Source organism: Leptodactylus fuscus, chromosome 3, assembly GCF_031893055.1.
Source record: "Leptodactylus fuscus isolate aLepFus1 chromosome 3, aLepFus1.hap2, whole genome shotgun sequence".
NCBI classification, from domain to species: domain Eukaryota; kingdom Metazoa; phylum Chordata; class Amphibia; order Anura; family Leptodactylidae; genus Leptodactylus; species Leptodactylus fuscus.
Window position 1 is genome coordinate 92,916,541 of NC_134267.1, and position 26,353 is coordinate 92,942,893.

General features: G+C 42.0%; 1 protein-coding gene across 2 annotated transcripts in view; it reads left to right on the forward strand.

Moving 5' to 3' along the window:
- Positions 1-26,353, forward strand: part of TPD52L1 (TPD52 like 1) — a 71,053-nt gene that overhangs the window by 14,322 nt on the left and 30,378 nt on the right. For both annotated transcript variants that reach the window (XM_075267990.1, XM_075267989.1), the window contains exons 2-3: positions 23,130-23,245; positions 25,317-25,465. In XM_075267990.1, the coding sequence (XP_075124091.1) occupies positions 23,130-23,245; positions 25,317-25,465 (265 nt within the window). The remainder of the gene's footprint in view (positions 1-23,129; positions 23,246-25,316; positions 25,466-26,353) is intronic.

A 26,353-nucleotide genomic window follows, 5' to 3' on the forward strand; every position in this document is an offset into this window, starting at 1 on the left:
TGCACACAGTATTATGTCCCTTAGTGGCCCCTGCACACAGTATTATACCCAATAATGGCCTCTGCACACAGTATTATGTCCCTTAGTGGCCCCTACACACAGTATTATCCCCCATAGTGGCTCCTGTACACAGTATTATCCCCCATAGTGGCCCCTGCACACAGTATTATGTCCCTTAGTGGCCCCTACAGGACTAAATACTGTCACCGCTGACCGCTATACCAGGACAAATTGTGGATAAAAAAAAATCTGGTCCTGTGCATTACAATTTAGTAACTCCATGTGCCTCATAGTAATAGCAGTTAACCCCATCATCTCCCTGACATTAACCCCTGTTTGCCTCACCATAAGAATTACTGATATGTGAGAGACATGGAGGTAATAATAAAGTATCTTCATTATTATTACCCCCATATGTCTCACATATCAGTAACTCTTATGGTGAGGCAAACAGGGGTTAATGTGAGGGAGATGATGGGGTTAACTGCTATTACTATGAGGCACATGGAGTTACTAAAACACAAGTAATCCCCCCAAATGCCTGATAGTAATAAGTAACCCCAGTACTTACCTGTGTAGCTTCAGTTTCATTTTCCTAGAGCAGCTTCTTCCTCTTCTCTTCTGTGCTGGACGGCAGGGATAAGCCCCGCCTCCTCCTCTCATTGGTGGGCAGAGGACAGCAGAGAAAGGGAGGGGGGAGAGAGGGGGAGCGTCCTGCAGCGCTGACAGGAGCCAGAGCTGCAGCTCCTGTGTCTCAGCCGTTGCTGCAGCTTCGGGGCCCCCTGTTGGTGGAAAGTATTCCACCAACAGGGGGCCCCGATCATTATACTCAGGGGTCCGAAAAGACCTCCGAGAATAATGGTAGCAGCTGTCACCGGGCCCCTAATGTCCCGGGCCCTGTGGCAGCTGCTACCGCTGCGATGGTGGTAGTTACGCCACTGGTCTGCAGACACCAATCTAGTTAAAATGCTTCCAGCAACTTGTAAACCTCAAGCCACGTGAGGCCTGCGGTTTACAAAACAGTGAGAACGCAGACAGACATATAATGATAGCAGCAATAGCGGCTGTCACCGGGCCCCTAATGTCTTGGGCCCTGTGGCAGCTGCCTTTGCTGCTATGGCGGTAGTTACGCCACTGCTGTAAAGTGAAGTGCCCATGGAGTTCCATATGCTGGAGCATCTGTGACAGCAGCAAAGGGCGGTGAATGTAGCAAACCACAAGGAAAAGCATGTCCCCTTCTAAAGCCCTCTGAGGAGGCCAATAAATTTTACAGCAGCAGGGGCAACTGCATCATCAGTTATGTCATCCCTTTAATATACACACGTGGACAAAGTTGTTGGTACCCCAGGTTTAACCCCTTCCCGCCGATGGCATTTTTTGATTTTCGTTTTTCGTTTTTGATTCCCCTCCTTCTAAACCCCATAACTTTTTTATTTCTCCGCTCCCAGAGTCATATGAGGTCTTAATTTTTGCGGGACAATTTTTTCTTCATGATGCCACCATTAATTATTCTATATAATGTACTGGGAAGCAGGAAAAAAAATCAGAATGGGGTGAATTTGAAGAAAAAATGCATTTCTGCGACTTTCTTACGGGCTTTGGTTTTACGGCGTTCACTGTGCAGCCAAAATGACATGTCCCCTGTATTCTGTGTTTTGGTACGGTTCCAGGGATACCAAATTTATATGGTTTTATTTACATTTTGACCCCTAAAAAAAATTCCAAAACGGTGTTAAAAAATTTTTTTTCTAAAAGTCGCCATATTCCGACGGCCGTAACTTTTTTATACATAGGTGTATGGGGATGCATAGGGCGTCTTTTTTTGCGGGGCCGGGTGTACTTTTTATTTCTACCATTTTCGGGAAATGTTATTGCTTTGATCACTTTTTATTCAAATTTTTATCAGAATTAAAACAGTGAAAAAACGGCGGTTTGGCACTTTTGACTATTTTTCCTGCTACGGCGTTTACCGAACAGGAAAAATATTTTTATAGATTTGTAGAGCGGGCGATTTCAGACGCGGGGATACCTAACATGTACATGTTTCACAGTTTTTAACTACTTTAATATGTGTTCTTGGGAAAGGGGGGTGATTTGAACTTTTAATACTTTTTATATTTTTTTATATTTTTTTTTACTTTTTTTTTTATTTTTTTTTTGCATTTATTAGACCCCCTAGGGGTGTTGAACCCCAGGGGGTCTGATCACTAATGCAATGCATTACAATGCTAATGCATTGCAATGCATTGCAAAAAATCATCATCTCTTTTGCAGGCTGTATACACCAGCCTGCAAAAGAGAGAATTTGCAAACTGGCTGGGAGCCCTTAACAAGGCTCCCGGCTGTCATGGCAATGGGGGGTCAGCCCTGGAGCATGCTCCAGGAGCCGGCGATCCCTGCCAAAATGGCGGCGCCCATGCGCCGCCGGGAAGATGGCGCCTCCGGCGCCTTTGACAGCAGTGCCGGAGGGGTTAATGCCTCCGATCGGTCCGGGGACCGATCGGAGGCATTAGAGCCGGTTGTCTACTGCTTAAAGCAGTAGACACCTGGCGGCTATGACGGCCGCCCGGCTTCCGGGCGGTCGCCATAGTTACAGACCCGACACGCGCCGTACTATTACGGCGCATGTCGGGAAGGGGTTAATGAAAGAAAAACCAACAATGGTCACAGAAATAACCTGACAAAAGTAATAATAAAAAATAATTCTATGAAAATTAACACATGAAAGTCAGACATTGCATTTCAATCATGCTTCAACAGAATTTAATTTAAAAATAAAACTCATGAAACAGTCCTGGACAGAAATGATGGTTCCCTTCACTTAATATTTTGTTGCACAAGCTTTTGAGCCAATCACTGCAAACAAACAATTCCTGTAACTGTCAATGAGACTTCTGCACCTCTCAACAGGTATTTTGGCTACTCCTCATGAGCAAACTGCTCCAGTTGTCTCGGGTTTGAAGGGGGCCTTTTCCAGACGGCATGTTTCAGCATCTTTTCAAAGATGCTCTATAAGGATTTAGGTCAGGGCTCATAGAAGGCCACTTCAGAATAGTCCAATGTTTTCCTCTTAGCCATTCTTGGGGGGTTTTAGCTGTGTTTTGGGTCATTACCCTGTTGCAAGACCCATGACCTGTGACTGAGACCAAGCTTTCTGACACTGGGCAGCACATTTCCCTCTAGAATCCCTTGATTGTCTTGAAATTTCATTGTACCCTGCACAGATTCAAGACACCCTGTGCCACATGCAGCAAAGCAGCCCCAGCACATAATGGAGCCTCCTCCATGTTTCACAGTAGGGACAGTGTTCTTTTCAAGGTGTGCTTCATTTTTCCGTCTGTGAACAAAAAGCTGATGTGCCTTGCCTAAAAGTTCAAATGTAGCCTCATATGTCCATAGTACATTCTTCCAGAAGCTTTGTGGCTTTTCAACATGTACTTTTGGCAAATTCCGGTTGGTAAGATGCAAGTTATTTCTGTGACCATTGTTGGTTTTTCTTAACGAGGGTTACCAACAATTTTCTCCATTTGTGTATATATATTACAGGAAACACACTCGAGGAATACAAGAAGTAAAAGAACTTTTATCCCTCGGTCCCTATTACCACCCTAGGGTGGGGCAAGAGAAACCTAAGGAGGATGAACTAGGTCTGGGTCATAGTGGTGGAGGACCTGAGACTCCTGGACTGGATAAAGAGAGAAGGAAGACATTCCTTTGGATCCTTTAGATTTCACAGCTGGGCAGCAGGCTGACCCTTATTTGCTGTTTTTGCAACTCTACTTGTCATTCCCCCATATTTATGTCCTGTGAAGGGATCGTTTTTATTGATTTATTTTAAAGCCACTTCCTCTTCATCAGTTTTTAACCAGACACCAGCGCCGCACCTTCCATGAGGCGACCTGAAGCGAGCGCTTCAGGCGGCGCTATGCCAGGGCCTCAGGGAGGGCGGCATTTTTGGTTACCTAAGCCAGTCCAGGACAAGCTGTCCTGGGCTGGCTTAGCACCGAGCGGTGACTTGGGGAGGCCACTGGAGCAGCGCTGCTCCAGCAGCCTCCTCTCACGCTCAGGCAGAGAGCAGGTCGTCTCCGTGCCTGCTCTCTGCCGGCGAACGGCGCCAAGCCCTGCCCCCTGCACTTCGCCCCGCCCCTCCGCTCCTGCCACGCCCCTCCTCCCGGCAGGGGGGGGGGGGCGGCTTTCTGTAATTCGCCTCGGGCGGCGAAAGGGGCAGGTTCACCCCTGCCAGACACACGATCACATTTTTTTTTCTTAATAATAACAATAATTACAATTGCAAGGCTCTAAAACAAGCAGAACAGTCCGGGTTCTCTTTTGGCTCCCAAGTGTAATTCTCATAAGATCCTTTCCATTTCAGAAGATATTCCACTTTGTCGCTTGTATCCAGACCACTGCCTACCACCAGGGGTGAACCTAACCCCTTCGCTGCCCGAGGCGAACTACAGAAAGCCCCCCCCCCACCCCCCCCGGAGGAGGGGGCGGAGCTAAGGGGGCGTGGTGTAGCAAGGGGGCGGGGATTAACGCCATTCACAGGCAGAGAGCAGACACGGAGAAGACCTGCTCTCTGCCTGAGCGTGAGGGGAGGCTGCTGGAGCAGCGTTGCTCCAGTGGCCGCCCCAAACCACAGCTTGTCCTGGACTGGCTTAGGTAAGCAAAAATGCCGCCCTCCCTGGGGCCCTGGCATAGCGCCGCCTGAAGCGGTCGCTTCAGGTCGCCTCATGGGAGGTGCGGCGCTGCCTACCACTATCTGTTTTTTGTTTTTTTTGGGGGGTGGGGGGGTTGAGTCAGTTCTTCACCTCTCTACTTTCTTCATTCATTCATTCTTCTAATGCAGGGGTCAGCAACCTCCGGCATCTGTGCCAAGGTTGGCGCTTCAGGCATATTTACTTGGCACAGTGCTCTCTCTAATGTTGAAAAAGCTGCTCCTCCATGTAGTCCTTCGTTCTCATGGACAACGCAAAGATAGTCAGAGAGGAGGAAGCACTAAGGGTGAATACATGAGGATTGGTGTCTTGGCTGTGACCTAGCCTAGTCAGAAGACAGCAGTTGCATCTGCAGTTCATTTTTGTACCTTGAAGTGCAAAAGTAAAGTATGATATGGCAGCTGAATATGCTAAAGTAGGTGATTGTTCATTTCAACAAGGCTGGATAGATTTGTATGGGTTTATGCAAGAAAAAAAGACCGGGCAATGTGGGGGACTTCCTCCTTCTTCTGCCTTCTCATAGTTGGTTTACTTCAGAAAGCTGTACTGTTCAGCCAAGAGTCCTAGCTACAGGAGAAAATTCATCTGTGAGCAAAAAAGTAATGGACAACAATCACATTGAAATGGAAGTTTAACCCCTTCCCGCCGATGGCATTTTTTGATTTTCATTTTTCGTTTTTGACTCCCCTCCTTCTAAACCCCATAACTTTTTTATTTCTCCGCTCCCAGAGTCATATGAGGTCTTAATTTTTGCGGGACAATTTTTTCTTCATGATGCCACCATTAATTATTCTATATAATGTACTGGGAAGCAGGAAAAAAATTCAGAATGGGGTGGATTTGAAGAAAAAATGCATTTCTGCGACTTTCTTACGGGCTTTGGTTTTACGGCGTTCACTGTGCAGCCAAAATGACATGTCCCCTATATTCTGTGTTTCGGTACGGTTCCAGGGATACCAAATTTATATGGTTTTATTTACATTTTGACCCCTAAAAAAAATTCCAAAACGGTGTTAAAAAAATTTTTTTCTAAAAGTTGCCATATTCCGACGACCGTAACTTTTTTATACATAGGTGTACGGGGATGCATAGGGCGTCTTTTTTTGCGGGGCTGGGTGTACTTTTTAGTTCTACCATTTTCGGGAAATGTTATTGCTTTGATCACTTTTTATTCAAATTTTTATCAGAATTAAAACAGTGAAAAAACGGCGGTTTGGCACTTATGACTATTTTTCCTGCTACGGCGTTTACCGAACAGGAAAAATATTTTTATAGATTTGTAGAGCGGGCGATTTCGGATGCGGGGATACCTAACATGTACATGTTTCACAGTTTTTAACTACTTTTATATTTGTTCTAGGGAAAGGGGGGTGATTTGAACTTTTAATACTTTTAATATTTTTTTATATTTTTTTTTTATTTATTTTTTTGCATTTATTAGACCCCCTAGGGGTGTTGAACCCCAGGGGGTCTGATCACTAATGCAATGCATTACAATGCTAATGCATTGCAATGCATTGCAAAAAATCATCATCTCTTTTGCAGGCTGTATACACCAGCCTGCAAAAGAGAGAATTTGCAGACCGGCTGGGAGCCTTTAACAAGGCTCCCGGCTGTCATGGCAACGGGGGGTCGGCCCTGGAGCATGCTCCAGGAGCCGGCGATCCCTGCCAAAATGGCGGCGCCCATGCGCCGCCGGGAAAATGGCGCCTCCGGCGCCTTTGACAGCAGCGCTGGAGGGGTTAATGCCTCCGATCGGTCCGGGGACCGATCGGAGGCATTAGAGCCGGTTGTCTACTGCTTAAAGCAGTAGACACCCGGCGGCTATGACGGCCGCCCGGCTTCCGGGCGGTCGCCATAGTTGCAGACCCGACACGCGCCGTACTATTACGGCGCATGTCGGGAAGGGGTTAATCAACCAATTATTTGGTTACTGTTATAGTTTGTTTTATATATGTTCTTGTAGGTGTCGCAACATGTTTACAATTATTGTATAGCACAATGACTACTTCATCTTTGCCTTAAAAAAAATTAAAAAAAATCATCACACAATACTAGATATGATATGATGATGCTGTGACACTTGTTCCTATAAAGGGATAACTTTTGATGTTTTCTTTACAAATTCTTCACTTTTCAACTGGTAGGCCAAGTATAATGACAGTTTGTCACTTTTCCACCTCCAACACTAAGTTGCTTTGGCATCTGATCCCATAAAAGAAAAAAAATTGGCACCATTTTTTTTTTTTAAAACAAGCCTGATGTACTTACAAGTCCCCAAAGTAGGCTAAGTTTTGTATAAACCTGTTGCCTTTTCCAATATAAGGGCCCGTGCACACGGAGTAAACGCGCGCTCATTTTTGCATAATACATGTGTAAAAATCAGATTCCCATTGACTTCAGTGACATCTTTTACACGTGTAAAAAATGTCATTGAAGTCAATGGGAGTCTCATTTTTATACATGTATTCTTTACACGTGTATTATGCAAAAATGAGCGCATTTACTCCGTGTGCACGGGCCCTAACTGCTTTGTGTGTATAAAAAAAAAAGACTAATTTTTGGGGCATTTTAAATGTTAAAAAGTGTAAAAAAAAAAAAAAAATGGCAGCGCAGGTGTATGGTTAAACTATCATTTTGTATCCCTTGCTTACCTTCCATTTTCTCATAGACATAGATGCCACTATCACTCAGACATGACTTTGGCTGAGTTTGGCTTAGAGAGATAGGAAGGACTAGATAGAGTGCTATTCTACCTCTCAAGGAATTGATCTAAGAATAGGACTTGGTTTTGAGCACTAAGTTTTAGGTTAATCTAAACTCTGATTTGTGATTAACTTATTCAACCCAAAACTAATTTTTGGACTGAACTACTCGAACCCAAAATCAAATTAATCTTCAGAGGTTTGCTCTGAAAATGGTTTGCTTTTTGGAAGTCATGACACTTTTGCAGAGCCCTGGAATGCCAGTAAAGTGAAATCCCCTGACACGTAACCCATTTTTGGAAACTACACTCTTGAAGGAATTTATCCAGGGGTACAGTGAGCATTTTTGACCTCCAAGTGTTGTATTAATCGACAAATGAATATGCAGCTGATGGTGAAAAGTAGAAATGGCAATGCCACATTTCAGTATGTAATAGGTTGTACCCAGCTTGTATCAAAGATAAACTCCCCAAAAACTGTTGTGCCAGGAATACCTGCTTAACAATTTTTGTGCTGACACAAGCTGGGCACAACATATTGAGCACTAAAATGGCTTATCTCTGGAAAAATTGAAATTTTCACTTTTCATTATCAGCTATGCATTCCTTTCTGGAAATTAAATTAATGCGACACTCAGGGTTTAAAAATTCTCGCTACACCACTTGATAAATCACTTCAGTGGTGTAGTTTCCAAAATGGGGTCACATGTCTGCAGATTCCACTTTACTGGCAACTCAGGGACTCTGCAAAAGTGGCATGACGTCCAAAAACCAAACCGCGCACCAAAAACCAAAATAGAGCTCCTTCCCTTCTGTGGCCCACGACAATTTTGGAAATCACAGCATTTCTGCTGTGCATACTTTTCTGCAATGTGTGGATGGAATTTTCTAGTCACTTTGCTGGGATTCAAACCACGATTGGTCCTGGCCTTACTATTTTTTGGTTGTTTTTTTTTAAATTAAAGATACCTGAGTAGTAAACACTCTGGGCATTAATCTTCCTGGGCTCCTCTCTGCTCCTATACAATGGATTGTATATAAGAACAATATGTGGGGTACTGTTCATGTAATTAATTTCATCAAGGATAAAAAGATCTCAATTTAATCTTTTAATAATCCAACCTAAATTCCCCTCTGCAATGACTTGTAAGTAATGTATGAGAAACAAGTAAAGCATAGCTATGTATTGTGTTGGCCCCTCCAGCAGGTGAGTTTTATTCCAGGCATCCAGCTGCTGAGCATTCACTAGAACTTGTGAAACATAAAGTATCAGAGCGGTAGGAAAGTGTGTGTAGGAGGCAGCATTTTACAATTTAGAGATTTATTGTAGGGCATCAAGAAAATTGACTATTTTAAGCTCCTATAGGGCAGAACACTTTCATTCTTTTATTCTGCTAGAAGCAAGGAATTTACATAAGATAGGCTGGCAGGAACAGTTTTCAAAGAAAGACAAAGAACATTAGGAGCGTACAGATTACTCTCAAAACAAAGTTTTTGAAGGATTGCTTACAATAAAAAAAAAAAAAAAAAAAAAAAAAGCCAAATAATTCTACAATTACTAATTTGTGCACACTTAAAGGGATACTATCATTCAAACACTATTTTTTCTAGGTGCCACGTCGGAATAGCCTTAAGAAAGGCTATTCTTCTCCTACCTTTCGTTGTCTTCTCCAAGCCGCCGTTCGCCTGTAATCACGTTTTTGTCGGTATGCAAATGAGTTCTCTCACAGCACTGGGGGTGTCCGCAATGCTGCGAGAGAACTCTCCAGCGACGCCTCCATCTTCTTCAGGAAACCGCCTCTCTGCGCGTCTTCTTCCGTCCTGGGTTTTCAATTTTCTAGGCCTCGGGTAGAGCCGACTGCGCATGCCCAGGCCACAAGAAAACGGCTGCTTACAGTGTAAGTTGCCATTTTCTTGTGGCTCGGGCATACACAGTCGGCTCTGCCAGAGGCCTACAAAATTGAAAATCCAGGAAGGAAGAAGACGCGCAGAGCGGTGGGTTCCTGAAGAAGATGGAGGTGTCGCTGGAGAGTTCTCTCACAGCATTGGGGATGCCCCCAGTGCTGTTTGAGCGCTGGGGCCCGCCCCCAGTGCTGCGAGAGCACTCATTTACATACCGACAAAAAACGGAATTACAGGCGACCAGCGGCGTGGACAAGACAACGAAAGGTAGGAGAAGAATAGCCTTTCTTAAGGCTATTCCCACGTGGTACCTAGAAAAAAATTGCGTTTGAATGATAGGATCCCTTTAAGGGGTTGTCAAGGATAAATAGAAAATCGATCACTAAACCCCCGCCTAACTTCTTAATGACTTTAGTTTAAAAAGAAATGTATATTTACCTATATACCTGGGGCGGTCATGTGACCACCCAGGCTCATTTTCTGGTGATGTTCCGTTTCCACATTTCCAGACACAAAGCATCACCAAAACTCCCCTTCCCCTGTCCCTTACATACTTACCCATTTTCATTCTTCTGGCACCAGAGGCACTTCCTCCGTTTCTGCTGGCACCTGCGAAATAGAGCTTTATTGTAGAGTCACTGGCAGAACCAAATGAGCACATACCACACATGCTCAGGAAGTCCACAGAAGAAGATGCCGACGGTACCGAAGACGCTGATCTCCAGGACACAGAAGACAGGTAAGTATGATTGTGGGCATTTGGGGGCTGAGTGAGGTAAGTAGATAGGTAGATAGATAGAGAGGGCTAGTAGTCCACGAGCTAGCTAGGGAAACAGGGAGAGTGTTGAGAGGTGGGAGAGTGGGATCATAGGAGTTGTACGCTAGGTCAGCAGGAAGCTAGAAAAACTGTGAACAAATGCAAAGCATGTAAGGAGGTCCCAGAAAAAGCCAGAAATCATTCAAAACACTGCTAAAGGTATTTGGGTGCAATTATTAACCCATTAATAGCACTAAAATACCTTTTTTTAAAAAAAAAAAAAAAAAAAGTGTTTTTGCCTGGAAAACCACATTAGTTTGGCTTCTTAGAAATCTTTGATTGTGCAATAATATGGCTGTGTTCCATTGTTATGTGTAGATCACATAGGAAGCTTTAAGTATAACAATCATTTATATAGAATTTGAAATTCTATACATGAGGATCGTTGAGGCTCCAAGTTGCGAAAATGCTGCTTTTTTTTGTTGCAGATTTTGCTACAGTGTCTTGAGCCAAAGCCACAAATGGCTACAAGAGGAATGGGAAATATATAGGCAGTACTTCTATTTCTACCTGCTGCTCAATCCACTTCTGACGTTGGCTCAAAAAATGCAGCAAAAAATCTATATTCCCGTAATGTGGGGCTTCAGCTTTGAGGCTAGGGCCCCATATTGCCAAAAATCCTTACTGGCAAAGTGGATGGAGTTTTAACTAATAACATCCACACATTGCAGAGAAATATCTGCAGCGGAAAAGCTGCGATTTCAAAAAACATTTTTCATTTAGGTATAATAGGAAAAAATCGCAATGCATTTCCGGTCACTTTTTGACTGTGGTTCACTACATGGGGCCTTAGCCTAAACCGGTTTTCTGATAACTAAACTTTGATGGCCTGTACTTAGGTTATACTTTTCGTCTTTGGTGTTCTTTAAAGAGGACCTGTCACCATACATAAAATGCTATACGCAATAGTTATTTTCGTAGAGAAACACAAAAGGTTAGTGACAACTTGGAGAATCAGAACTAGTTGATATGTAACCTTCCAGATGCCGTATCTTTTAACTGGGTGGATAGATTTCACTTTTTAAACCCATATTGTTCATGGGCACATGGAATGATGAACGGCATTTAGCATGTAGTACATGGTGACGGATCCTCTTTAAAGCTAAGGTCCCACATAGTGTCCCCCAGCAAAAAAAACTTCTTTTTTTTTTTAACAAAAAGTCCATAGAGGTTTCCTCTGCAGCCTTTCTGCTCCCATTATACGTATAGGGGAACCGCCAGGTGTAATTGATATGCTGCAATTATGAAAAACGGATTGTTTTTGGAATTCGCACTGCGCATATTTTTCCATAAAGTAGTGATGGGATTCGCCACGTGGGGCCCCAGCTTAAATCTGTGCGTCATACATTACTCCATCAGGTCCTGAACTAGTGACGCACGCTTTATATGCTTTTTCCTGCACTAGTTACACAAAGTATATATGTTTTTCCTAAGAGTTTCTTTAACCCCTTCCTTTTCATTTTTTCTTCCTGCCGTCCAAAAGCCTTAGGTAGGGTTCACACTACCGTCGGATTCCGTTATGAAGGTGCGCGTTTAAAAGAAAAAAAATGGACAGACATTAACTGATGCTAACTGATGTTAATGTGTCCATTTTTGTAACTGATCATTTAATGGATCAGTTAAAAAAACGGACAACATTAGTAACAGTTAGCATCAGTTAGTGTTGTTTTTTTTATTTTGTCCGTTTTTTTTTGTTTTTGTTTTTTTTTTGCAGTTTATGTTTTCTGAGCACGTGCAGAAAATAAAGGGACACAAAATGTCCGTTGCCCATAGACCTCAATGTAAAAAAAAAATAAGGGACACTTGCTGTTCGTTTTTTCAAACGGACAGAAAAGTCCTGCATGTAGGATTTTTTTGTCCGCCTGAAAAAACAGACGTGGTTGTTAACGGACACTAAAAGACACAAGATAAAATCCCATTGAAATGAATGGAAATTGCAAACGGACCAGCTAGTGTCCGTTGCTAAAATCTTGTATGGACAATAGCCACGGAAACTGCTGAGCGGACACCAACGGTAGTATTAATGCCCCCTTAGCTTTTTTTAAAAAATTTTTTACGTTTACTGATCCATATGAGGGAATGTATTCAGCAGAACAAGTTGTACATCCTAATGGCACCATTTAATATTCTATACGGGAAGCTTGAAAAAAATTCAGTATGACATGGAATTGGATAAAAATAACAGTTGTGACATTTTCTTATAGGTTTTGTTTTATGGCGCTTACTATGTGGTACAAATTATACATTTTCTTTATTCTATAGGTCGGTATGATTATAATGATACCAAAATTATAGTTTGTATCCTGTTATAATACCTTTAAATAATAATGTATTTACTCCATGTATGTAGCTATTTAAAAACTCTTTTGTTTCGTTTGTGGGTAAACCTGTAGTTTTTATTGACACCGATTTAGGGAAAGTGTGGCATTTTGATCACTTTTTATTAAAATGTTTTAAGGTGGTGCGAAAAAAAAAGCAATTTTTATTCAACTTTTTTTTAGCCCATACTAGAGGGCATGAACAAACTTTGACGGTGACCGGCCGCTTAACCCCCTGCGTGCCGGCTGCGTCCATTCATTCGTATGAGTGCGTGCTATTTGAAAAGGGAGTTTTGAATAGTACTCGCTCATCTCTACAAGGGGCCATTAGCTGTTCTTGCTCAGGGGCCCTCAGCTGTCTGTGTCTTCCTCTGAGGAGAGACATTTTATTGCAAAGAATAAAAAATGAAGGATGGCATGGTCTAAGTCAATGGTTCTCACCATTACTCATGGGGTGACCCAATACAGTTCTTCATAATGTAGTGACCCCCAACTATAAAAGTTTTTTTACCTCCAATAATGCTGCTGTCAACACAATAGCTGCTCTCTACATATGTGTGACTGGTCCGCATAAGTACATTATGGTGCTAACCCTGTCATTGTATGGGGTATTTGTATGGGGTGTATGTGATGGGTTGGCCCGATGATGTCATCACGCCGGGTACTCGAATGTGGGCATATCTGCATGGAGATGGCTAGAGGAACGATGTCTCAGTTCCTAAGACCATCGGAAATATGTGTTTAATACCCAGAGGGGTCGTGACCCACAGGTTGAGAACTGCTAGTCTAAGTGGTAAATGACCTAAGCACAGAGACTGCTTCCATGTTGGAGACATCTGTCACCAGATTTAGTGACACAAAGTGCATAAATGCTAAATCTCTTAGCTCTGATAAGGCTGCTTCACTTACCTTAAAATCTATGACAGAACAACGGCATTATCATTTTTGAAATTTTCCTAATTGAGATTAAAATGAATATCCAACTAGAGATTGCAGTATTGAAGTATTTTGCTGTTAAACTTTGCGATCTATCAGTTCTTATCTCATGGTAGGGTAAAGGTTAAATGGTAGATGCTAAATCCTAGTGGGCTAAAGTACCTTTGATGACGTCACGATCATGTGATTAGACTTGTGTGAGCTGAGCTATTCTAGATACTACAAGACAGTGTGGTGTTGCTCAGAAAAAGGTAAGGAGGAGAGAAGAGACAGCATATGTTAGCAAGAGGGGGGAAATGGGGGAAGTTAAAATGAAGGCAGATGAAGGGAGCAATTAAACCGGGGGCTGATAAAGGGGGACATTAAACTGATGGCAGATAAAGGGGGACATTAAGTTGATGGTATATATAGGGGGGGCAATTATACTGGGAACAGATGAAGGGGGGCATTAAGCTGGTCACAGATGAAGGGGACAATTAAACTGGTGGTAGATGTAAGGGGCAATTAAACTGGTAGAAGATGAAGGGGGACATTAAGCTGGTGGCAGATAAAGAGGGGGCACATTAAACTGGGGGCAGATGAAAGGGGACATTTAACTGGGGACAGATGGAGGGGGACATTAAAATGGGAATAAGTGGAAGGATGGACATTAAACTGGGGACAGATGAAGGAGTGGACATCAAATCATGGGGGGTAGCTGGAGGGAGACATATCTGCCTCTAGTTGCACCCAGTTTAATGTGCCCCTCCAACTAACCCCACTGTTTAGTGTCCCCCTCCAGCTGCCCCAGTGTAATGCCCCCGTCTAGTTTCTGCCAGTTTAAAATGGGGCACGAGGAGACGGACATGATACTGTAGGGCAATTGGAGGGAAACATTAAAATGTGGGGGCATATAATGTTAGGGTGACTGTAGGAACATTATACTTTCTAGGGACACATGGAAAAATGGATGAGAATGGGCAGAGTCAATGTCGAAGAGGGTGAAGCTAAATTTGCTGCAGCGCGCATAGCGTGCTGCACATTTTATCCTTCTTTCTGTCCTTTGAAAGTTAGGAGATATGGTTTAACCCCTTCATGATATCTGCTGTACTATTACCAGGTCTACCAGGTCTTTTAGATACCAGATACCAGGTCTTTAAAGATGACAGTTACTCTGCAGCAGAGACCTGAGCTAATGCCCACAAAAACAGTCCATATTTTTCTAATATACTGTAAAGTTACAATTGACAATGTTCTAACTAAGCAATGTCAAAGAGTCTGTCCGTACACATGTACTCAATGTAGTATATAGAGCTGAATGTTTAAAGGGGATGGTCACTTCAAATGGCTGAATCTTTTTTACTAGCTGTAAAAGAATTCGCGATATCACAGGTTAAAAGCACAGCAGGGAATGTCATTTATATGCTTCATGAACTGCTGCATATTAAAGAGAACCTGCCAGGTCGATTTAGGACACAAAACCACCCACAGGTCCTTATAGACCCGCATTTACATACATATACATACTTTCTTTGTATGCTTTATTTACTGTGTGGGCTAAATGTAGTTCTTTCATGAGGAGTTATTGTAGATTTTTCCTGCTCATTTGGTTTCTTACCCTTTTTATGACCCTGCCCTAGTTAGGTTTCCTATTCCTTGAACAAGGTGTGATTTTCTTTGTATTTTGGCCCATTCATTTTAAAGCTGGAAGTCCGCTGTCCAGACAGACAGATGAAAGCCCCTATTTTAGGTTAGCATGTAGTCCCGGGCATAAGAGCTCAGTTCAGCTTCTGCATCGGGCCATGAATATGCGTGCCATGCACATCTGAAAGTCATCGAACTATGGGTATATATCAGTGCATGATATATAACGGGGTTCTCCATCCAGTGAGCTATTACATCATTTGTAACCACAGCTAAGTATTATATCTTTTCATGTATTAATCATTTATTATTTTACTATATTTTTGTGTGATTATAGTCATTCTTTGACCATCTTTGAGTTAACCTGTTAGGGCTACTTCACACGTAGTTATTTGGTCTGGATTCTGATGCAGAAAGCCGCATCAGAATCCAGACCAAAATGTGCCTGCTGCGGCTGTCGTGGCCTCCGACAGTCGAGGCTTTCCGCTCCGGACTAGGTCCGAATGAATGCGCCTAGTCCGAAGGGATAGTCTTGACGCGGACCCTGCGGCGGTTTCCACCGTGGAATCCATGTTAAAATACGGCCGCTCGCTTCTTTTTCCTTTTCTTTTTTTCTTCTATTTTCCCGTTCGCAGAAAAAGGAAATGACCGGTTTCCATTGAATTCAATGGGAGGCGTTTTTTTGACGCGGATTAGACCAAATAACTATGTGTTAACTAGCCCTGACCTCCAGAGTGACCCCCCTCCCAACTCATAGGAGTTACTCAGGAAACTCAATGCACTCCACACAGCTTACATATTCACTATTTACCATTCGTTGTGCATTCACGTATAGGATAATAATGTTGACTAAACCCCTTGGTACCTTGAGGGGTGTTTTCAAAATTGGGTTGCTCCTTAGGGGATTCCACTTTTAAGGTACCTTAAAGGCTGTGCAAAGATGACATGGTGTCCAGATACCAAACATCTAAATCTGCCACATAGCGCTCCTTCATATCTACACCCTGCTGTGTGCCCACACTGCAGTTAACGCCCACATGTATAACAATGGTGTATCCATGATAACGTACTTAATGGCATATGTGGGTACAAACTGATATTTGGGCACATAGCCTGGCACAGAAGGGAAGGAGTGCTATTTGGTTTTTGGTGTACAGACTTAGACAGTTTGGTTTTTGGACACCATTACACTTTTGCAGAACCATGAAATGCCAGTAAAGTAGAATCCCCTAACATGTGACACCATTTTGGAAAGTAGATCCCTGAAGGTATTTATACAGGGATACAGTGAGCATTTTTAACCCTCAATTGTTGCTAGAATTTTTCCCCAGAAATGAATATGCAGATAATCGTAAAGGGTGGAAATGGCTATTTTTCCAGGAGTACTTAATTTCAGTGTGCGATATGTTGTGCCCAGCTTGTATCAGAGATGAATGCTCCAAAAGCTGTGGTGCCCAGGGGCCACACGGTGGCTCTGTGGTTAGCACTGCAGCCTTGCAGCGCTGGAGTCCTGGTGTTCAAATCCCGCCAAGGGCATATAACCATCTGCAAGGAGTTTGTATGTTCTCCCCGTGTTTGCATGGATTTCCATCCCATATTCAAGACCTACTGATAGGGAAAAATGTACATTGTGAGCTCTGTGTGGGGCTCACAATCTACATTTAAAAAAAAAAAAGCTGTGGTGCCCAGGATGCTGAGTGTGTGTCTCTGCTGAAACAAGCTGCACACAACATACAGTATTGGGCACTGAAATTCTGAAAAAAATAGCAATTTGCACTTTTCATTATCAGTTGCGCATTAATTTCTTGGAAATTAAATTAATGCAAAACCCAAGTGTAAAAATGTCCACTATGCCACTTGATAAATCCCTTGAGGGGTGTAGTTTCCAAAATGGGTTCACATGTCTATGGATTCCACTTTAATGGTAATTCAGGGGCTCTGCAAATCTATTTCAGCAAAATCTGCCCTTCAAAAGCCAAATAGCGCTCTTTGCATTCTGAGCCCCACCATGTACCCATAAAGTAGTTTACCACCACATATGGGGTATTCCCATGTCGAGGAGAAATTGTGTAACAAACTTTGGTGAGCTTTTTCTCCTTTATCTACTTCAGAAAATTAAAAATATGGCGCTAAATGGTCAGTTTATTGGAAAAAAAGTAATTTTTCATTTTCACATCCCAATGTTGATAAAATCTGTTAAACAGCCATGGGGTCAAAATGCTCATGATAACCCTTGACTTGTTCTGTGAGGGATGTAGTTTCCAAAATGGGGTCACTTTTTGGGGGGTTTCCATTGTACTAGCATTTTATTGCCTCCGCAAAATGTGACCTGGCACCCGAAAACGAATCTGCCCTCCAAAAGCCATATAGTGCTTTTTCCATCTTGAGCCCCGTCATGTACCCATACAGCAGATTATAACCCCATATGGGGTTCTGCCGTGTTCATGAGAATTTTTTTTACAAATTGTGGGGGCTTTTTCTCTTTTAACCTCTTGTGAAAACGAAAACTTTGGGGATTAAGTGACATTATAGTAATTTTTCAATAAAACATCCCAATGTTAATAAAATCTGTGAAATGGCAGCCTGGTCAAAATGCTCACTATGCTCCTTGATGAATTAAGTGAGGAGTATAGTTTCCAAAATAAGGTCACTTTTGGGGGTCTCCATTGTACTGGTAAACTTGGTGTTGTACAAATGAGACATAACACCTGAAAACTATTCCAGCAAAAACTCCTTTTATTGTATTTTCCATGAAATGTTTAAAAGGTTAACAAACTTCCTAAATGCTGTTTTTAATTATTTGAGGGGTGCAGTTTTAAAAATGGGGGTTTCTAATACATAGGCCTGTATTATCCCATTCAGATCTAAAGTGGTCCCTAAAAAATTAGTTTGGGAAATTTTCTTGTAAATCTGGAATATCACTGTTATACTTGTAAGTCTTCTAACGTCCAAAATAAATACAGTAATACTTAATTGTCTATTGATCACATGATCTTTTATGCTGGCTGAAAAATCACTGCTGTCACTAGCATCCCTCTCTATTTGTACATGGAAAGTGGTGCCAACAATAAGTAAACTGTATGGGACACAACAATTGCAATACTGATATATCATCCTATATAGCCATATACAATCCCATTAACCAAGAACCGATTAATATCGTCTATCAATCCACCATCCAGGCAGGCATCTCCAGTTTACATACAAATGTAACATATTGTTTGCTACATCCTTTTTGATCTTATTAATGTGACTAAGCAGTTATACAGTAGTTATATCTAGAAATGATATACTGTAATATAATTATATCATTTACATGTATTTCTTTGTTGCATAAATGTGGAATAGTTTTCTGTGAACTGTGGAGAATATTGAGTTGTGCCTTTGTTCTAAGTGAATATCCACTCTATGTTAATATAATAATCTTCACAATTTTCTACTTATCAGTTTATTAATGTTATCTTTATAAGGATCAGAGGTCCTTTTTCTATTAAAAGCTTCAAAAACAGCTTGAAATATAATTTGAGTTGAATAATAAAATTCTAGCTTCTTTCATTTGCTACAAGAATTAGGCAAATTCTCCATATGGCTTACAATATACAGCTCTTGAGGCCTCTACATATCCCCCTTGTACATGATATATTGCTAATAGAGATGGGCGAGTAGTATTCAATTGAATACCTCGTTCCCATAGGAATGCGTGTAAGCGGCCGAATACCAAGGGGTTAAGCGCAGTGAATATTTGTTGCGCTTAACCCCTTGGTGTTCAGCCGCTTACACGCATTCCTATGGGAGAGAGGTATTCGATCAAATACTACTCACTCATCTCTAATTGTTATGGGATTAGGCTGATAAATAAGTCAGTCTGCAATGAGCTCCTATACTTTCTATATGGCAGCTGCAGGGGGACAGAATTTTTTTTGGTCTTTACAAGGGGTTTGGAGCTCTGAGTCAAAATGAAAATGATGCTCCAGCCACAATAAGATGTGATAGTAGACTGATTATCAGAAGTGTAGCTAGGGGTTGAGAACAGGGGGGGCAAACATGTCCAAGTGGGGCCCCAACTTTGGTATACCAATATTATCACTATACATAGGGTTCTGCAGATGATTTAGGTGAATACAATGCAGTAACATTTACAGGTGATGTCTCGTCTAATCTTTCACATTTCCATTGCATTTCACTTCCACCGGGACCACCATGATTACTTCTTTCAATCTCTGTAAAGTTTGCAGCACAGACATCTTTGGCTTCTTACTTGTCCAGGCACCTGACCCGCATTGTCCTCACCTGCACACCCATTCTACTGCTACCCCCATTATAAAATATATAACGCCCCATAATGAATAATACCCCCAAGTGCACCTTTAAATTAATAACTTCCCTGTGTACTCCCATAAATAGTGCCCCTTATTAATAATGTCCCAGGTGTTCCCTAATTAAAAAGTAAAAAAATGATTGGGGTTCCTCCAGAGGACTTTCTGTGAAAAGCGCTGCAGGGAAAAATGTGATTTGTTACCGCTGCGGTTTTTGTGCTGCTGCCTGCTATATGGGGCCTTAGCCTTAATAAAGCCCAACTGCCACCTTAATTAAATTAATTGTCCCCTCATATTATGCCCCTGATTCCCCCTGACATAAATACTGCGCCCCAAATGACCCCTTATATAAATGATGCCCCTAATGACCCCTTATATAAACAACCTCCCCCTTGTAATGCTCCCTAATAGCCCTTATATAAATAAACCCCCTAACATCATAATGCCCCCTAATGAATCCTCCCTTATGTTACCTCCTCCTATCAACTCCTTATACTATTAAATTATCCACAACTGCGCTAAAAAACACATAAAAAAAGTTATACTCACCTACCTGCGATCCTTTGGTGAATGGAGCCGCCACCTCCTCCTCTTCTTGGTCCTACGCCCTATGTGCAGGGTCCACGAATAGGACATCTACAGTGCAATGCTATGATGTCATCACGCAGTCCTGTGCTGAGAGCAGACATGTTTTATCTGGTCTTAGTGTCTTGTAAACCGCAGGCCTGAAGTGGCTTGTAGTTTACAAGACAAGGATCGGTTTTAACTAGATCGGTGTCTGCAGACACTAGAATCAAGTCGCTATTCTCTCACTATTCTCTTATCTGGCGCATAGAAAGTACTACACTCCGGCAACACGCAGCTTCAAGTGGGAGATAAAGTTTTATTTTTTTTCTCAGAGACAATAAGAGGCTCTATGCCCATTTGGTGAACTAGAACTAGAGGGCAAAGGTTTACTTATGTCTCCACTTCAGATAACATTGATAAAGGTCTTTTATAGGACCCAAACTTTTGGTTGTGATTGGCCTTCCTCTGATATTAGCCTAACAATTATTGTATTACTTGCTGCCATTGCTGATTTAAACAGTTGAGACGTGTCATCTAATAGAAATCCATTTTTGCATTGACTTTGGAGTCCTGAGGAATCTCTGTACTGGTATCTAGGGGACATTTCCCTGCTACAAGCAACCATATCAACTCTATAGGAGTGCATAACATTTTTGATATACACTTATAGAAGCAGAGGGAATTTAGGCCCGGTTCACATCGGACTTCTGTTCAGGAAGTTCGCTTAGGGACCCCCTGTATGGAAACCTATCTGCATAATAAAAGTGGTTACCTAAGGAAATCCACAGTTTCTGCACGAAAAATGCAGAGAGAAAAGTGCAGCTTCTCTCCGCATATTTCATACGAATAGGCTAATGGAATGGCTCGCAGATGTGACGGCCAATTCAGAAAAAGAAACAAACGCCAAATTGATCAGAGGTGTAGTAAGAATCAAATGACCGATGGCATTTACCATTATGTACGTGGTGACTGATCCTCTTTGTATTCCATTTACAGGTGATGTTCATAAGATACACTGCACTTATTAAAGCTAAGAGAACAGTTTCATAATGTATGGCTGAACTTTAGTGGCTTAGTATACAAGAGATAGGCAGGGGGCTACCGAAATTTCTTATGGATTGAATCAATCTGAGAGAATATTTTCCTACTCTTCTGAAAATTAGATAGTAGGTGTAATATAAGCCCTTCAAGTACGTTTTAAGACTATTATTTGTAAAATTGCATGTAAAGTACAGTACACATAGCAATATCTCAACATGAAGAGTCCTAGTCATGACTTTATATTTTGTACTTTGCCTATGTTTTTGCACACTGGGAGACTCTATGTCTAATTACATTAGTTATTGAATGTAGTATTGTGGGCGGCTGCTATAAAATATCTAAACATTAAAATGGAGCAAAACACTTCAATATGTATTACTACAGGCTTGTCGTGGGTACGAAAATAAACAAAAAAATATGATTACCATTTGCTGTCAAAGCACTAAAAGCAATTGGAAGAAAAACTTATTACAGCCTGAGGAGCAACTGTCAATATTTTATTAATAATAGTCAACATAGGAGTAATAGATCTTATCAGAGAAAGTGCTACTAACTCTTATCAGCTGCAGTCATAAATCTATGGGAAGAGGGGCCACACCGTGACTCAGTGGTTAGCACTGCAGGGGAGACGTGACGTCTCCCCTACCAGTACCCGCCCACACTCTCCTAAGCCACCAGCCCCGCCTCCTTCTGTCAAGTCTGAGAACATGAATCAAGTTTCATATACTTTATATGTATGATGTGTTTTGGAAATACTAATTTTTCCTACAGTTCTGAGACAAAGCTTGACTCTTATTTGGCACACCCAGTAACAGAATTCCACAGACTGGAGCAAGGAGGTGTCTGGCTGGACATTGAAGTTTGGAGCCAATGGGAGATGGACAGCAACTCAGGAATGCCGAAGGGGGCAGTAATCCCTCCTTTCTTTGTCTCTTAAGTGTGTGTACTTTCAATAAAGAGCCAGTAATGTTGAGGTGGGCGAAGAGCATGGCTGGTTTGATACGGAACTCTGTGTCTGTCTCATTATTAGTGATGTCCCTAGCGGATTTGAAACTTCTTAGGTCTGTAACACTAACCTGGGAGGCGAAGAGGACCGAGAACAGCGGGGACCGGACCAGCGATCTGTGCAGGTAAGTAGCTACTAGAGATGTTAGCTAGTCTCCCATTAGAATGAATAGACACAGCCGGCGCGCAGGGGGTTAAGGCTGTGTGACAGCTGCATCCATTCATTCCTATGGGACCTAGATAACATTGTTAGCTTTTCCCACAATGCTTGGCCAGTTGCAAAGCATTGTGGGAAATAATCCTCGATCTCGATCCCACCTAAAAAGATCGTGTTCGGAAGTCCGATCGCGATCGTGAAATTTACTCGATCGCCGATCTGAATCCGATCTTTTCCGAACACGATCGCTCAACCCTATTGCCTACCCTTCTTCATAGACTTCTTTGTAACCTCATCTTCATTCAAGATGGGTCATTGTAGTGAACTGAGCAGTTTAGCAGGTAGGAACAGGTCAGTTATAACTGTCATGCCTCTGTTTGACATGATCAATTTGTGTCACATTTTGATGCTTATTTGGTTGCAGATTTTACACATTGTTTTAGAATAGGTTAATTTCTCTGCAAAAGTGTGCAGCACATAGGAAATGCTTCTGACCTGCAAATGCTAGGTTATATAGAACATTTACTTGCATTCAATTTTGAAAGCAAATTCTGCATATAAAAAAGTTAGGTAAGGGGGCATTCACACTACCGTCAGTGTCCGACAGGTAGTGTCCATTCCTAGTGTCCGTTTATAATCTTGCACGGACATTAGCAGCGGACACTAGCTGTGTCCGTGACAGTTTTCATTCATTTAAATGGCGATTGGGTGCGTTCTTTTGCACTCCGTGCCTGTCCTTACCTGTCCTTTTGTAAAGATGTCCGACTTTTCAAGCGGACAGAAAAAACCTACATGTTGGCCACTGAACGCAATTCTGTCATCTTACGCACACCCCAGTATTGGTAATTGAGGTCTACCTATACTAGTTTGTTTTAAAAGACTTTCGTTGTACACAGCTAAGACCTATCCTTTTTGTTGCACACTTTCTTGTCATTTTGTTTCCAATAAGATTGTCCTACCACCGTGTGAGTATGCCATCCATTTTGACTGATTTTCACTTTATCAGCATGCTTACTTCTTTGCAGATCTCTTGGATACTCAGCCACTGCAAGAAACTGATGAAGAACTTGCAGCCGACATTGACTATACAGAAATAATATCTGAGGAAGAGAAAGAAGAGCTAAAGAACGAATTGGCTAAGGTTGTCTTCACTTGTTTCATTTTACTTTCTTACTAAATATTTAGGAACAGGGCACATATTGTTTTCTTTGATCAGAAACTGTTCAAGTCACGATTCCTCAAAGATTTCTGGTTAATATTAATTTATACCCTCAACTGGGTAACAGCTAGTAAACATTTACATGACTGCTAAAGTCAGCAGACGTAACATCTAACAAATTTGTAATTTATTCTCATTACACGTTTCTTTAACTTTTTTCAATTCATTTCAAATAAAAAAAAATGTGTTGTAACCTGGAAACTGTCAACAAGCAGGCTAGATGCTGGGTGGTCACATGGTGGAAAGTAAAGAGAAATTTAAGGTGGATTTCTGACTCAAATTTCTCTCTGCTTTCCACCCCTCTGGTTTTCTTCCACTGGATTCTGTGACTGAATCAGCCATTGAATCCATGGCAAGATTGGGTAGGACACTTATTTTTTCAGTGGTCATCATTACACCACAATTTTGGTGTAGTTTTGTAATTTGCTTAGCAAATCTCCCCCATTGTGTGTGAACATCAGCTTGTTTCATTAGAGTATACCTAATTTCATCAAAATGAATATCATGGAATATGCAGATATTGTAGCCTCTAACTGTTTACCTTTTTATTAATCCTGCTGACAAATTTGGTGGCTTTTTCAAAGGGCTTGAGAAGCTGACACACTTCCCTCATGAGCCTCCAATAACAGATCTTAGAATAACACAATGTCCCTATAGTCTGCTGCATACAGTAATCATTCACTGCTGTCTGCTGCTGTTTAAGGTGGTGTTCCACTGAGTTGGAAAATTTCAGACAAGGTAGTGCAAAGACAAACAATTTTGTCGCTGCAAATCAAGCAGGGTGTTTTTTTTTTTGCTACATAAGAATGCTGAGACCTTTCTGGCCATGATTAGCACTTCTTACAAGTTAAAGGGATCCTATCATTTAGACATGATTTTTTCTAAGTACCACGTCAGAATAGCCTTAAGAAAGGCTATTCGTCTCCTACCTTTTCATCGTCTTCTCTGCACTGCCTACAATCCCGGTTCTTGTCGGTATGCTAATGAACTCTCTTGCAGCACTGGGGCGGGTCCCAGCGCTCAGACAACACTGGGGGCGTCCCCAATGCTGTGAGAGAACTTTCTCCAGCGCCGCCTCCTCTTCTTCAGCAGCATCATCTTCAGCGTCTTCTTCAGCGGTGGCTTGTAACTTCTAAGGCCTCAGGCCTTGGGCAGAGCAGACTGCACATGCCCACAGGCCCCAAGAGAATGGCCACTTGCACAGTATTGGGGGAATTTCCCTTTGCTCAAATAGCAGAGGGGGCATCCCCTGTGCTGTCTGAAGACTCTTCTCCCGACCGCCTCTTCACTGCATCATCGCCCGTGTCATCAGCCGGCAGAGCTAACTCCGCGTATCAGTTCGGCCACTTTCCTGTGGCCGACTGAATGCTTGTTTAAGAATATTTATCTTCACCACTAAATATACATTTTATTTCAAAGGGTTTTTCCGGGCAAGAAAATTATTTTTAAAAACGGTCTGTTAGTTCTATCAGTGGGTTAATAAGTGCACCAAAACACCTTTAGAAGTTTTTATAAGTGAGATGAATATGAGGTGCTGCTGCCCCCTCTTCTGCCTGCACCTGGGATCCAGAACTGGCGCCTGCTCAATAGAATGCTGGCAGAAGCCAGACATGTGCAATAGAATGCTGCTTGTTTTTGCTTCTGCCGGTGTTCTTTTGCACAGGTGCCGGTTCCCTTGTGAAGGAAGCAATGCCCATCAAAATAAGAGGAAGTGAGCGTTAGTGAGTATGAAGGGGACGGCAGGAGGGAGGGGGAGGAGTACTGGTGACCTCCTGTCTCTGGAAAAAGTGAAGCAGAACATCACTAACAAATCAGAAAATGTACCTGGGGCGGTCACATGACACATAAACATTTTTTTTAAAGGGAGAAAATTAGAAATTAGGCAGAGGGAGGGGTTTAGCTTAGTGGTAAAGTTTAAATTTATCCCAGGCAACACTTAAATGTCAATGTGATTTTGTTACTTTTGACATTGTTCTCTTCTATGTTTCAATAGCTGGAAGATGAAATTGTAACTCTACGTCAAGTACTAGCTGCCAAAGAGAAGCACCTGGCAGAGATAAAGCATAAGCTGGGAGTCAGCATGATGAATGAGCTGAAGCAGAATTTCAGTCGCAGCTGGCATGACGTTCAGACCCATTCTGCGTAAGTGTCTAGCTCTAACACTATTCACTTTATGACCTTAGTGCCAAGGCCCCATGTTACAGTAATAAATGCTGTATTTCACAGTACCAGCAAAGTGAATGACACATTTTGAAAAAAAAAACACTTTGGAAAAGCAGTGTTTTTCAAAAACACAGCATTTGAAATTTACTTGTGGAAACACTTGTGCTTTCCCTATAGATATAATAAAGTAAGAAAAACTGCAGAGAAAATGCAGTAAAAAAATAAATAAAACAAAGAAAAGTGCAATGTGTTTCCCAGGATTGTCATAGCAATATTACTATTGTGGCTGGTCTGTTACAAGCCTCAATAGTAACATTGGACTGTATTGCAGTTGTGACTGTATTGCCGTCTATGGGACTTGCAATCAAATGATGTCGGAGATGTAGCAAGCACACGGACCCCATTATAGTCTATGGGGAACCGTGTGCTTTCACTGCACACCTCTTGCAAATGCATGCGGTAGTCCGTTCTGAGGGTTCCCATGCGGACTCTCCAAACGGATTACTGGAAGGAGATGTGAACGAGGCCTTAATTTTCGGTTATTATATCTTTTTACCCCATTTTTCATGTCCAATAGGCATACTAATTTTGGCGGTGTATATGATACTTTGTTTTATACTTGCCTTGCTTTGCATTTTTACACTGATATTATTATTGTTAGGTCAATAAATACCGTATTTTTCGGACTATAAGACGCACCTAGGTTTTAGAGGAGGAAAATAGGGAAAAAAAATTTTGAAGCAAAAACTGGTAAAATATTTAATATATGGGAGTTGTAATTTTGCAACAGCTGCAAGGCCACATTGACAGGCAACCCTGCAGCTGTACGGGGATGCATAGAGCGTTTTTTTTGCGGGGCCAGCTGTA